The 14,456-nt window shown below is 37.3% G+C and overlaps 1 protein-coding gene across 3 annotated transcripts in view; it reads right to left on the bottom strand.

The window, feature by feature from the left end:
* Nucleotides 1-237: 237 nt before the first annotated feature.
* The window catches only part of LOC131037240 (uncharacterized), a 106,809-nt gene continuing 92,590 nt past the window's right edge, over nucleotides 238-14,456 (bottom strand). For all 3 annotated transcript variants that reach the window (XM_057969311.2, XM_057969310.2, XM_057969312.2), the window contains one exon: nucleotides 238-757. In XM_057969311.2, coding sequence (XP_057825294.2) covers nucleotides 603-757 — 155 coding nt within the window. In that variant the 3' untranslated portion in view covers nucleotides 238-602. The remainder of the gene's footprint in view (nucleotides 758-14,456) is intronic.

Here is a 14,456-nt window from a genome sequence, read left to right as displayed (position 1 = left end):
GGTATTTGGTATTTAGCATCTGCACATGTATCTTATCAACATGGTTTCCCATTTTCATAGACACAATAAGTTGTTATTCCAATTGTATTATGCTAGATCCAAGAGGAGGCTTCTACTAATAGTCATTATATACAAGGGATATTTGCCAATTATAATCAGTTTAATGATTTTACACATCAAATTTAATTATATCCTCTGCAATCGCAAACCCTAAGAATCACTTTGTAAACAAATTACTGTTGGCCTAAAACAATTCTCATTTTAATCTTTCCAAACGATAAGCAACTCAATGATAAGAGATTTCCACGATCCATAGAATAAATAGAAAGCTGTTTCTGATTCAAAAATCTTGTACACAATTTAAACCAGAAACAGCTTTCTATAAATAAGCAACTTGTCACAAAAAGTCCTCTGACAAGGACTTCTCTATTGGAGACGATCCTCTGTACATGCAGACTTGCAAACATAATGTGAGATATTTTACTCGCAAAAAATCAATCTATATCATGAAAATGGAACAAATTTGAATTCTTTAATACTGGTGTGGAAAGAATATCTGCCAATCAAAATGGCATTCAGCATCAAGCATCACATCTAAATCCTCAACCTTCTTCCCAATCGATGTCATCTTCTTCTCCTTCTTCTTCTTCTTCTTCTTCTACAGGTACATTATCATCTGTAAATACAGCAACTTGGGGACTAGTATCATCCAAACTGTCTTTAGCATTTCCAATTTCACCTCCTCCATGAGTAGCACCTAGCATTCCAAGAGACACGTATTAATCAAGTATTTAGCGATTAAACTAACTAAGAAACTGTTACCAAAACTGCACTTTTTCATCTCTCGACTTTAAGTCTATATTTTTTGCTTAAATGATTTCCGCCTATGTTTCTCTTAGTTTTGGGGATGGAGGATAGATAAAGTATATCTATGGTTTTCCAGTTGTATAATTTAACTGATAAACACTATTAAAGATCAAACAGTCTAAAAGTGGGTAAGAGTTAGGAATATTTTGACATAACTTTCATTCTCAAGCTAGAAGGAAACAGGTTCAGCCAACGATGTCCCTAAATGATTGAAGAGGGGAGGATTGTGAAAGAAAACCCAGCTGCCACAGGCAATAAAGTGAAACACAAGTACAAAAGAAACCAGAAGAAAGTAAACCCCAGCAGAGGTCATTTCAATCCATCATTAGAGTCCTGTATTTCCGATCGATCTATGTCCTTTTCTATGATTACATATTCATGTTTCTTTGTTTCACTCGATTTTCTAATTTCAATTTTCAATAGTCAATGTTTATTGTTCATCATTAATGTTCAATGTTCAACATTCAAAAATCCACCATAATAGATCAAAGTTCAAACAGTCTAAGAACAGGGGTTCCTAAAGAAGACCTGAGAAACAAAGGGAATAGACATCTTGCATTAAAAAAATCATAAGAAGACCATGGTGGCATTGCCATCATGCTCTTAGACTCAAGGAAAATCTGGAGATGGTTAATAAGCCTCAGTCATTGAAGTGATAATGCAGCACAAGAGAAAAGAAGCATCTTATGTCGACAGGGAAAGCTTTGTGGTTTCACTAATTATGTTGGTATTTCTTAAATTAGGTTTGATATTTCATTATATTGTTAAAACTTAAATTGCATGCACGCCCAAGCTTCTTTGTGGACCCCATCATGGGGATTTCTAAATTTCACATAAAAAAATAAAAAATTGTAAGAAAAAAGTAGTCTGACTAGAAGCAAAAAATTCAATACCATATAAAAAAATTAATGCATTGAATCATATAATAATTGATTCACTAAACTTCATTACCATCTTTGTATATTCAAGTTTTATATCTTCATGTGTGGATCTCCAATTTTGAGTTTGCACATATATATTTGATCCCAATGTTTAGCAGTCCACAATACATATCCTGCGTATCCACCACAGCAATGCTTCTTTTCTATCTGACTCGGCTTTTGGTCGTCCAATTATGTTATTTTTTTAACTTTCCAGTCAACACATTATGCATTTAATCTTCTTCAAGACTCGGAAAAGTTCAATGCATTCTGCTTTCTTGTAACTATGTTCTGTTTAATTACAATATAATTTTTCTGCTTCAATGCAATTTTTGATAAATGGAGTATCAGCTTAAAGATTGAAATTTAAAATCACATCCAAAGGGTGTGTACCATTACAGACATTTTTAAGTGACTATCATTGGACATGAAACTAAATCACCTAATGAAAATAGTTCCTCCACTTTTACTAAGCTTGGTTAATCTATTGGATTGTTACATTCTGATTCAGATACATACCTGCGTTTGTGTCACCGTGTGTGTATCAAGAAAGAAACACTATTAATTTGCACAGATAATGAAAGAAGATAAAGGGGATTCATAAGTACAGTAAGATCCAATATCTAATCAAGACAGCTAAAAGGACTCCAACTAATAGTATTCACCATATCCAAATCTACAAAGCAAAAATTCTCAAGAGGTCTAATAAGCAAAATGGAACCAAGAAAATATGGTCGAGTTACCCACAAAGTGCTAAACCCTATATAACTATACAAAACTACCATAGAAAACAAATAAATCCTGCAAAAACCATTCACAATAGAAAAGCAGAGACATCCCTGTCGATCATCAGTCCAAAAAGGGAAACAAAGTCTGCTGATTTATCAAGAGAGAAGTATTACCATACCCATACTTTTAAAAGATATACTAATACAAATACCTATACCTAGCATTATGCATTGCATACTATTGATGTGTCTTTTGTACACGACCAAACACAGAATAAGATACCTAAAGGTACCTTATCCTCTCTTGAACAAAGTTTCCCCACTGCTGAAGATTTCGCCGAAGGATCAATCGAGGCAACTCCAAGGTTCTTGTATGTAGGTTCTCTACGCATGGATAAGCTCTTCATGGTATGATGTGATTTTGCTGGAATCACAAGGGGACTTACGTTTGACTGCCTGAACGTCTGATTTGCTTTGAATATTGCTGGAACGTGAGATTTTACTCATCCTAGATTTTGAAAAAAGGAAAAAGGATAAGGGTTGAAACAGGATCTATTTCTAATACTAAGAATGTAAGAGCAATGAATGACCTTTGATGAAATTCTAACTAAGTCTTGCTTTGACATCCCAGGACCATCTCCACAAGGTTAGTGCGATCTTCTGAGGAAAGCTTTATAATGTTCAAACCACCGCTACATGCGTGGACACCATCAAGCTGATGCATATCAATGAAGAAGCGACAATTGAAGTTAAGCTTAAGCTGAATGATTCCGGTTGACTACACAAGGCAAGTCTGCAATCAACAAACTGCTAGTAGTTTGGATATACATATTTCACCATCGATCATACACATTTCTTCCACTCATCTAATAACATGAAATCAAATTTGAGAAGTATAGAGACCATGCAAATTGTTGAATCGACCCATAGAATTCACCATTTCTTCAATGAAGTTTACAAGTCCTTTACAACAACATCTTGGCAACAATCTTTGCCTTCTCCTTCTATTCTACTCTAACTATTTCATACTCTCTGACTATTCCCTATTATCTACTCTCTATCAACCAACTATTAAATATTAGCAAACTATTAACTATTAGCTAGCTATTAACTATTAACCTTTACAAATGAGGAGCCAAGGCCTTTTATAATACCCTTAATACAATTCAATGGCTCAGATCAATTTGAGATCAATGGCCGAGATTTTACAATGAAAACCCTAATCAGGGTTTGTTACAACAAACTCAATTTTGGCCAATGAAATAATTGCATTATTTGGACACATGTCTTCTCTGGAATATTCGACCAATGGATAACCGGGGTAGGTACATCGAAGTTAGCGTCATCTTTGATGAGTCGGGTACATTGAATTTAGACACGCTAAGGTGGACCAATCCGACTAGAGAAGTGATGACTGGGATGCCACCCTGTCTGACACTTGTAATTTGGTAGGTGTTCAATTTGATGATGTTGAGAAGCTAACTTTAATTAACTCTTCTGAAACTATCTGCTTCTTCAACGGACCCTTGCACTAACCTTGTTTGATTCTCCTCTGTCCTTGACGTGATGGATGGGTGGTGTACCTTTCCTTGAAATGCCGGTAACGCCCTTCATTGTCATCTTGTGGTTCTGTAGTGTGGCAAAGTGAAGGTTCTGGAGGTAGCTGGCGATTTGGCCGTCCTTGATGATGCTGGACTGGAAGAGGTCGTCCTTGATGATGCTAGACTGGTGTTCTCCATCTGCAAAATAAACCAAAAGGTGATTAAGTACATATGACATATTCATTTCAACAAAGCATTTTCACCTTAAATCATCAACAAGAAGACTTTAAAATAAAGTTCGTTCAAAATCCTTCCCAGGGACAGGCCCTATAAGAATTTCGCCCTGGACCCTTTGGAAGGGTCAAGAGCGAATTTTGCATTCCTGGCTCAAATTCTTCTCACTTTGTGACCATACTTGCTTAGATACATGTCCAAGGACCCCTTTAACCCTAAGTTACCGGTTCTTTGGGTATTGGCTTGGGTCCAGGTCCTGGTTCATGCTTGGTCCTGGTCCAGCTTGGGTTCCACCCAGGTACTTCCCAGGTGGCCGAATTACCTGTGGGACATGCGTCCCACAGGGAACCCGTCCACCTGGGAAGGACCCGGGTGGAACCCAGGTCAAACCCAGGAGGACCAGGGTGAACCCAAGCCCGTGGGTTCCCAAAAAACAGGGCCCATGGGTCAAAAAACAATAAAAACCAATAAAAAAGTACTTTAAAAAATAGTTAATTAATAATTAAACCCTAATTTGCCCCTTTATGATGCATTTCATGCATCAAAACATTCATTCAACTCATTCTATTTGCATTTTTGAAGATTTTTTCTCTAAAGTGGGGTTTCTTAGTTTTTGCATTTTTCTTCGAAGGTAGAGACTATGAAGATGTGAGACATGCATAAAAGGCATAGAAATCACTGGAGAAGGAAGATTTAGCCATCAAAGGTGAGTGAATCTGAATTTTTTAAAGTTTTTTTCAAATTTTTTAATTTTTTTTAAAGTTTATCTAAAAAATTTTAAATAAGTTTTGTATATTTTTTTACACTTTGGATGCATAGTATGGGGTTATAATGCCGAAATTTTATCAATTTTTTTCAATAATGTTGTGTTTTCTCTTTTTATTTTAGGTGCATTATTCATATAATCATACATAATTGCTGAAATTGGAAGTGCAAGTGCAAGCTCTAGTTCAATTGCCCATGCCTGAACTGAAAATAACCCCTTTAAAATTGATCAAGATTCACCACTTTGGCATTATACAACAATAATCAAGCAAGTGTCCGGTGGTGGGGGTTTTGTTTGGAAGTGTAACCATTGTGGCACTGAGTATACCAGCTCATACTATCGAGTGAAAGGCCACCTTTGTTTCATCCCCGGGCGTGGAATAAAATTTTGTAAGGGATCAGATGGCAAGGGGCTGCCAAAAGCTCTAGTTTTGGAAAATATTAGAGAAGAAGACAAAGCTGATAGGAGAAGTGGCAAAGCAAAGACTAATCATCCTCTTGTCCAGTCAAGCTCGAAGACTACGAGGCCTTCTAGTAGTATTGGCTCCACAAGACCAGCCGGATCGCATCCTTTCATGCCAAAACCACCAGTTGCTCCACTAGAGAATCAAAATGTTGTGGCTTCACGGAAAAGAGGCCCATTGGATACTGCCTTCAAAAATCAAATGAGAGAGATTGCAAATCAGAGCATTGGGCGTTGCATTTATGGCAATGGGCTTCCTTTCAACCTTGTTAGATCACCTTACTTTCGGGACACAGTACATACCCTTTGCAACACACTTTCTGATTATGTTTGTCCAGGGTATGAAAAGGTGAGAACCACCTTATTGGCAAAGGAGAAAGCATCCGTAGAGTCACAGTTGAAAGTCATCAAAGATACATGGCCGGAAACAGGTTTGACCATCATTTCTGATGGATGGAAAGATTGTAAAAATAGGCCATTGATCAATGTTATAGCAATGTGCCCTAAAGGGGCAATGTTTTTGAAAGTGGTGGATTGTGAGGGGCAAGTGAAAGATGGAAGTTTCATTGCCAATATCCTCATAGAATGCATTGACATCTTTTGGACACCATGTGCAGTCCACTCACTCAATTTAATCATGCAAAAGATTGGCACACAAATTGATTGGGTGAAAAAACTGTACGACGAGGGCGAGAAGATTCAAATGTTTGTGACTAATCATCATATGTCACAAGCCATTTTTAGGACCTTCTCCAAGTTGGAGTTGTTGAAGGTAATTACTAATTTAAATTTTTAATTTTATTTTTTAATTTTTTATAATTGATATATGTTGTGTATTTTTTTATGTCATGTTAGGTAGCTGAAACACGATTTGCATCTCACACACTCATCTTAAGACGACTTGTGAAGGTGCGAGAGGCCTTGAGTTCTATGGTCATCAACGGATTGTGGAGTGTATGGAAGCAGGCCCAGACAGAAAGAGCTCTAAAAGTAAGAGCATTGATCCTTGATGAGAAATGGTGGGATAATGTGGAATATGTTTTGAATTTCACTGAGCCCATCATGAGCGTGATTAGGTATGCTGATACTGATCGCCCCATGTTTGGGTGAGATTTATGATGGCATGGATTGCATGGTGGAGAAAATAAGAGAAGTAATAAAAAGAAAAGTAAATGACCCAACAGAAACATTTTTCAAAGTTGTGCAGAATATTATTGTTGACCATTGGAACAAGATGACCAATCCCTTACATCTCTTAGCATTTGCTTTGACACCAAAATTTTATAGTGCAGAGATGCGTGCAACACCAAGGAGGGTACCACCATATAGAGATGCAGAGGTTGCTTCTGGCTATAGAGCTGCCTTTAAAAAGATATATCAAGATGAGGAGACAGGAAATGTTGTCATGAAGGAGTTTGGCCAATTTGTATCCACAAAAAATCATGATGTTGTAGCTCTCAATGCTAGATATGGGATGGATGCTGATGAGTGGTGGTATGTACATGGTCAAGGCTCCATTTACTTGCAGCCTCTTGCAATTAAACTTCTCTCCAAGTATGTATCTTTTTATTTTTTATAGTTTTCCAATTCCATTTGATGCTATCATATTTTTATTTTATAATTTATAAATTTCTAATAATGTTTTAACTTTTAACAGGTTGCAAGTTCTTCTTCAGCTGAGCGGAATTGGAGTACATACTCCTTCATCCACTCAGTCAAACGTAATCGTTTGGGTGCAAAGAGAGCTGAGGATTTGGTCTACATACACTCCAACCTTCGTTTGTTGTCACATAAGGACCGTGAATATAATGTGGGTACAACAAGGAATTGGGATCTAGCCCCTAAGTGTGCTGATTTAGATGCTACAGTTGCACAACTTGCCCAAGTCTCTATAGACGAGGCAGCTATGGAACTTGAGAGAGACTTGGCTAGTGGGTGTGACATTCCATTCGATAGTGGTTCAATTGATGCTGGATTTGAACCACTTGATGACCTTGGGCTTGGGTTGGATGGTTCAGATGAAGATGAATATGGAATTTAAATCCCATAGATGCCTTGTAATTTGAATTTTTATTGTGTCATGACATATTCACATTCTGAAACTTGAATCAGCTGAAACTTGAAACTTGAATATTATCTCTTTTGCAAATTATGAATATGATATTAGACTTTAGTTATTAGTTTACTGATAACATTTGCGATATATGGATATTTATTGGCATTGGCAATTATGGATTTATCATTTATCATTTATCATTTATGTATGGAAAGTCACATTGTATATTTTATTTTTGTATGGATTGCATATATTGAAGATATATATAATATATGTGTATATATATAAATTTATAATTAATATATGTATATATGTACGGACGAACCCGAACCCGTACCCGTACCCAAGAAAAAAAAATTTTGCCGAACCCGCGAATCCGTACTTGAATCGAACCCGAACCGGTAACTTAGCTTTAACCTCAACCAACATCAAGCTTGATGCAAAATTGGAGAAAAATGGAGTTTTTGAGGATTTCACTCTAGACCCTTTGGAAGGGACAGGAGCGAAATTTGCATTTTAGGACAAATTCCATCATGTCTTTACTCCAAAATGCCTTCCAAGGCAAGCATACGCTATCCTTCTCGTCACCAAAGGCTAGGAATCCACAACTTGACCCATATCATGAGCAAATTAGGTGAAATTGAGGATTTCGCCCTGGACCCTTTGGAAGGGTCAGGAGCGAATTTCTTGATCTTGGACAAAACACTCACTTCTTTCACTCACAACCCCTTCTAAGACATGCTTGTGGCAATCTTTAAGCCCAATCTACCTTGATCACTATCTTGGTCTAGCACAAATTTGGAAGAAAAAGGACATTTGATGAATTTCGCCCTGGACCCTTTGGAAGGGTCAGGAGCGAAATTCACCTTTTAGGCTCAATTTTCCCTCTCCTTCACTTCAACTCATCTTGCAAGGCTAAATAACATCGTTCCAATCTCAACCATGCCCTAGGAATCAAAATCCTGACTTGACACAAGGAGGAAATAGTGGATTTGAAGAATTTCGCTCTGGACCCTTTAGAAGGGTCAGGAGCGAAATTCACCTTTTGCTTGCTTATCCACACTCAACTCCATTCTCTTCACTTCAACTCATCTAGACTCCCTCATTTTGAATCAACTTCTCAACTTGGCAATATTTGTTTGATCCTCACAAGGCTTAAAAAGGAAAATTCGCTCAGAAACCTAGCTAGGGACAGGAGCTATCCAGAATTTCGCTCTAGACCCTTTGGAAGGGTCAGGAGCGAAATTCATGTTTAAACTCAAAATTTGCATTTTTGGTGATCAAAAGTCTTTCCAAAGCAATCCAAATGGCTTCTCTCACCCTGGTCTAGGCTTGACTTCACTCAATTTTTGGAGAAAAAGATGGTTTTTAGGGTTTTCGCTCTGGACCCTTTGGAAAGATCAGGAACGAAAATCTTGTTTTAGGCTTCTTCCTCCATCCTTTCAACTTGAATAAACCTCTAAAGGCAAGAAAACACTTCTCCACACTCATCCAAGCTATAAAAACCAAAAACTTGACTTGATTTTGCAAGGAAAATAAGTGATTTTAGGAATTTCACTCTGGACCCTTTGGAAGGGTCAGGAGCGAAATTCATGATTTGGCTCAATTCCTTCAAATTTGATAATCACTGGCAAGTCAAAGTCGCACCCAAGGACTTCTCCTTCTTGAATTTACCTTAGCCCACACTTGATCTAGCACAAAGTTGAGAGAAAAGAGAGGTTTTGAGAAAATTCGCTCTGGACCCTTTGGAAGGGTCAGGAGCAAATTTCTCATTCTTGACTTGATTCTTCATCCTTTCAATCTCATTCTTCATTACAAGATAAAATTTCATCGTTTTTCACTCAAGGAACGAAGTTTTAAGCCCAAGCAAGGTTAAAAATATAGGTTTGTAAGGAATTTCGCTCTGGACCCTTTGGAAGGGTCAGGAGCGAAATTCACCTTCTAGGCTAAAATCCTTCACATTCTCACATCTCATCACTTCAATACTAGAATGTAGGTCATAACAAAGAAGGAAATGAGGTTTATGGGAAATTTCGCTCTGGACCCTTTGGAAGGGTCAGGAGCGAAATTTCCATTCCTAGACAAAATCCTCACTCTTCAACGTTTTCAAACATCCCCAAAGGCAAAAAACATGTCCATTCTTCCTTTCAACATGCCTTGGATATTAAAATTTGGTCAAACAAGGAAGGGAATGGGGTCTAGGTAGATTTTCGCTCTGGACCCTTTGGAAGGGTCAGGAGCGAAAATCATGATTTGGGCTTGATTATTCATTTTTCAAACTTCAATCTTGTTTTGGGAGCAAACATAGACCACTCCCCTTGCATCTCCACCTTGGTCCTGACTTTGGCTAAGGGTAAAGTGAGTGTTTTCAAGAATTTCGCTCTGGACCCTTTGGAAGGGTCAGGAGCGAAATTCACCTTTTAGGCTAAAATCCTTCATCTCCTCCACCTCAAGTCACTCCCTAAGGCTAGAACATGTCAAACACTTCCATACATGCCTTAGAAACTAAGAATTTGGCCTAGACAAGGAAGAAATTGGGTGTTTTCAAGAATTTCGCTCTGGACCCTTTGGAAGGGTCAGGAGCGAAATTCCTACTTTAGGCTAATTTCCATCATTTTGTCACCTCAAATCTCCTCTCAAAGGCAAATGTGCATCAAAACCTTCCCATCACGCCCCAGAAGTCAACAAACTTGGTCATATCAAAGAGCAAAGTGGAGAAAAAATGAATTTCGCTCTGGACCCTTTGGAAGGGTTAGGAGCGAAATTCTTGTATTGGTCAAAAATCCTTCATTCTTTCGCATTCTATCACCTCAGAAGGCAAAGACACATCATTCTACTTCCAACTGCGCCCAAGGAACAAGGTTTGCGTGCAAACAAAGAGAAAAAAAGGTCTCTTCTAAGAATTTCGCTTTGGACCCTTTGGGAGGGTCAGGAGCAAACTTCTAGTTTTAGCTCAATTTCTCACTTACTTTCTCCTCTTCATGCCTTGGACAAACTTCATCAAGCCTCCTTCCATCACGATCACATGAATTTGCTCTTCAAGTTGACATCTAGCCCAAGAATTTGGTGAAAAATAGGGTTTTACATGAATTTTGCTCTGGACCCTTTGGAAGGATCAAGAGCGAAATTCCTCCTTGAGCTCAAGTCCTGGCTTCACTTTCACTTTTCTTCACTCCAAATAAGTGTTTTGCCTTCACAAATGCCTGGGAATGAGCTAGTTCACGACTTTGGGCAATGTAGAATGTCTTATGGAGAATTTCGCTCGAGACCCTTTGGAAGGGTCAGGAGCTAAATTTGACATTTTGGTCTCTCCGTCAGGATTCATGTATGGAATATAACATTTAAGTATAAGATATTCCATATATACTGTCGGGATGTTTGAGAGTGGCTTCGGACCTCTGGAAGTTATAATGCAAAATCTAGTTTTTGGAGGATTCTTCAATTTTCCATACTAAGTCAAATTTCAAGATCAGGAAGACATTCCAGACTTAGCCAAATTTCAGGGCATTTGAAGATCAGAATGACATTCCAAACTTCATCACTCATCAACTTGACCTAGCTCAGACCTTCAAGGATGATACTCACTCACCAAGCAAGACACAATTAGCAACAAGACCAAAACCAGGCCCTAAGGAAGACTCTCAAAAAAACCCTAATTCTGGGGCCCCGTGGACTCACCCTGACTCAAGCAGAGCCTGCCATCCTAGTGATCCCCCCGGCGACACTCAAAATGCAAAGGCTAACAGACAAAACCCTAAAGGACCAAGAAAGCAAACCCTAGAAAGCAAAAAGTAGGGGTCCCCATTTATAATGGGGCAATGTGTGAATACGTCACAACACATACACACCCCATCTTTTTGCTTGGCAAATGGGACCCCTTCCTTTTCTTTTTTTGGAACTTTTGTTCCTTGTTTGCTCTTGTATTTGGTTTTTGATCCCCTCGGGATCCTTTGTTTTTGTTTTTGGTTGTGTCATTTCCTTGTATTTTTTCTACCTTTACAAATTTTCAGGGTCTTCATAAACATGGGAACTAGTCCTGCGTTCCTTTGAAGTTTTACAAAGTACTCAACCCTATATAACTATACAAAATTACCATATAAAAACAAATAATCCTGCAAAAAAAAACTCACAACAGAAAAGCAGAGACATCTCTGTCGATCATCAGAAAAGGGAAACAAAGTCTGCTGATTCATCAGGAGAGAAGTATTACAATACCCATATTTTTAGAAGATATACCAATACGAAAACCTGCACCTAGCATTATGCCTTGCATACAAACCCCATCCTTTTGCTTGGCAATGGGAACCCCTTCCTTATCTTTTTTTTGGAATTCTTGTTCCTTGTTTGCTCTTGTTTTTGGTTTTTGATCCCCTTGGGATCCTTTGTTTTTGTTTTTGTTTTTGGTTGTCATTTCTGTGTATTTTTTCTACCTTTTCAAATTTTCAGGGTTTTCATAAACATTGGAACTAGTCCTGCATTCCTTTGAAATCCCCACAATCTTTATGAAAGTTCAGATTTTTGGGGTTTTCTCCAACTTTAGAAACTGGTTCCATTCCTGCACCCTCCACTTACCATTTTTCTGCACATGTTTGTTTTGTTTGTCTTTTGCTCTTTGCTTTTCAAACTTACAAAAATTCAAGTACTTGGGACTTGGTTCTATGTTCAAAGGTTCTCTTGACACTTAAATTCCGATTGGACCTAAGTGTTATTTATTGTCAAGATGTTAGAGAATAGTTTTGGATTTCTAGGAGTTATAAGATTCTAGGTTTTGGAAGATTTTATAACTTTTCAGACAGTCAAATTTCAGTAATCAGTAGGCTCCAATCATCCTTATCTCTCTATATCTCACTGTATCTCCCCCAAGCTTTAGACCTATCTCTATCCCTATCTTTTTCCCTCTCCATCTCCCTCTCTACCTCTCCATCTAATTGTCTCCTCTCTTCCCCAAGCTCTCTCTCTCTCTCTCTCTCTCTCTATACATATATATATATATGATTAACTCTTATTATACAAGATACTTCTTAAAATTAACTAGTTCATAAACATTTCAAAAGCCAGAGTACCAGCCATAACAAGCAGCCCTCCCTGTTCAGATGTAATTCCTCCTGATGCAGAGACACGTATCCTTTGTTGAAAATCTCTTAGGCCCAAATGACCTAGATCTGTGTTTGTGATAGCTTGAATAGAAGATCAAGAAACAATCTTGGATGTCTTGGTGAATCCTTGAAACTCATACTTCATAGTTCCCAGCAGCTTGTCGACCTTATCAATTATAACTACATGCATACTGTTTTGAATGATACCTTGGAAAAGAATACTTCAAATATGGAAAAAATGCTACTGATATGCATATTGAGTCCCTGCATCAATTGCCTTTATTAAGCATAGAAATAAATATTATGTGATGGCAGCAGTCAATGACAACATTTCGGAAAGGAGTGAAAAAAGAAGAGAAATTGCAAGTTTCAGATGAAATTGGAAAAAATCATGAATTCCGTAGAAACAAGAGAAGCACCATGAAGTGAGGAAAAGAATTTGGCACAAAAGGGATGCAATATTTTTTCTAATGGATGTATGGATCTAAAGAACCACAAACTGAGCAATTGTCCAGGAGCTTTAGGCGGCCGCTTGATTCTCTTGAAGTTAATTGATGCCTCCCATGAAGTGAAAAATGTAGACTGTGTAATATGATGGATGTACCAATCTCAAGAACCTGTTGGTGTACTTTTTATCATTCACTGAACATTAGAATAAAATGTCAAGGACACTCTACCCTCTCTTGAACAAAATCACTACATGTGCCAAGATTGCAAAGAAAGACCACACGGCGACTCCAATATTTATATGTGCGAACGGGCGACTTTATGTTGGATAGCTTCCTTAATTATGTATGCTGAAATACAAGGGGGACTTACGCTCAACTAATATCATTCACAAGTTAAGACTTAGACGAATTTGACAATAAATGCTCTCTTTCATTTTTAGCTTTTCAGTTTTGGACTTCAAAAAAGGATAAAAAGGACAGGGGTTTAGAAACTCTATGCTACTCCTAAGAACTCAAGAGACGGTAAAGATCAGGTGAAACCAATAACAATACTCTACTTCACCATACTAAGGACAACTACACACAATAAGTCCAATCTTCTAGGGTTGTGCTAAAGATTTCAATACTATGAATAATATCATCCAACGAACAATATTTATCCAAAGTAAGAGTTAAAGCATCCACAATGATAAGCTCAGCTAACATTACACATTGAACAAAAATCATTCATTGAAAGAAAGTATGAGCAACTGTTTCACCAATCTATACTATCAAATCTTTCATTCTTCTAACAACTTTGAAAACACAAATTTACTCTAAGCAAATCTATTCTATGTTGAAGAAAGTATGAAACCATGCAACCACGTGATAATAATAAGGTTTCAAAGCAAACTGCAAGTGAACTTATGCTACCAAAGTAGCTCTTAGCAACAATTTCATAAATCTCTCCACACAACAAAATGAGAGAATGAGAGTTTATATAGAGTTTCGGAAAACAAATGAAAGGTCGAGATCAATCTAAGATCAACGGATGTCATGTCCCCTCCTTGATCATTATATATAGCATAAATGAAACAATTATTATTATTAATTAATATAATTACCAACGAATAATTATTTGAAATTTACTACTAATAATATTCTTGAAATATTCAAATGAAAATAAATTAATATTATATTATAAACATAATTTACATATTCTTAATTGTAACACAATTTATATATATTTAAAATAATGAATATATAATTTATATAAGTGATCTTATACTCCCTTAATTTGTGAAGAGATAGAGAGCAGCGGATTCTTTAATTGGAAACTTCCTTATTGGGCAGTCCAC

Source organism: Cryptomeria japonica, chromosome 5, assembly GCF_030272615.1.
Source record: "Cryptomeria japonica chromosome 5, Sugi_1.0, whole genome shotgun sequence".
Taxonomy (NCBI): domain Eukaryota; kingdom Viridiplantae; phylum Streptophyta; class Pinopsida; order Cupressales; family Cupressaceae; genus Cryptomeria; species Cryptomeria japonica.
This window is presented reverse-complemented; position numbering and strand designations above follow the sequence as displayed.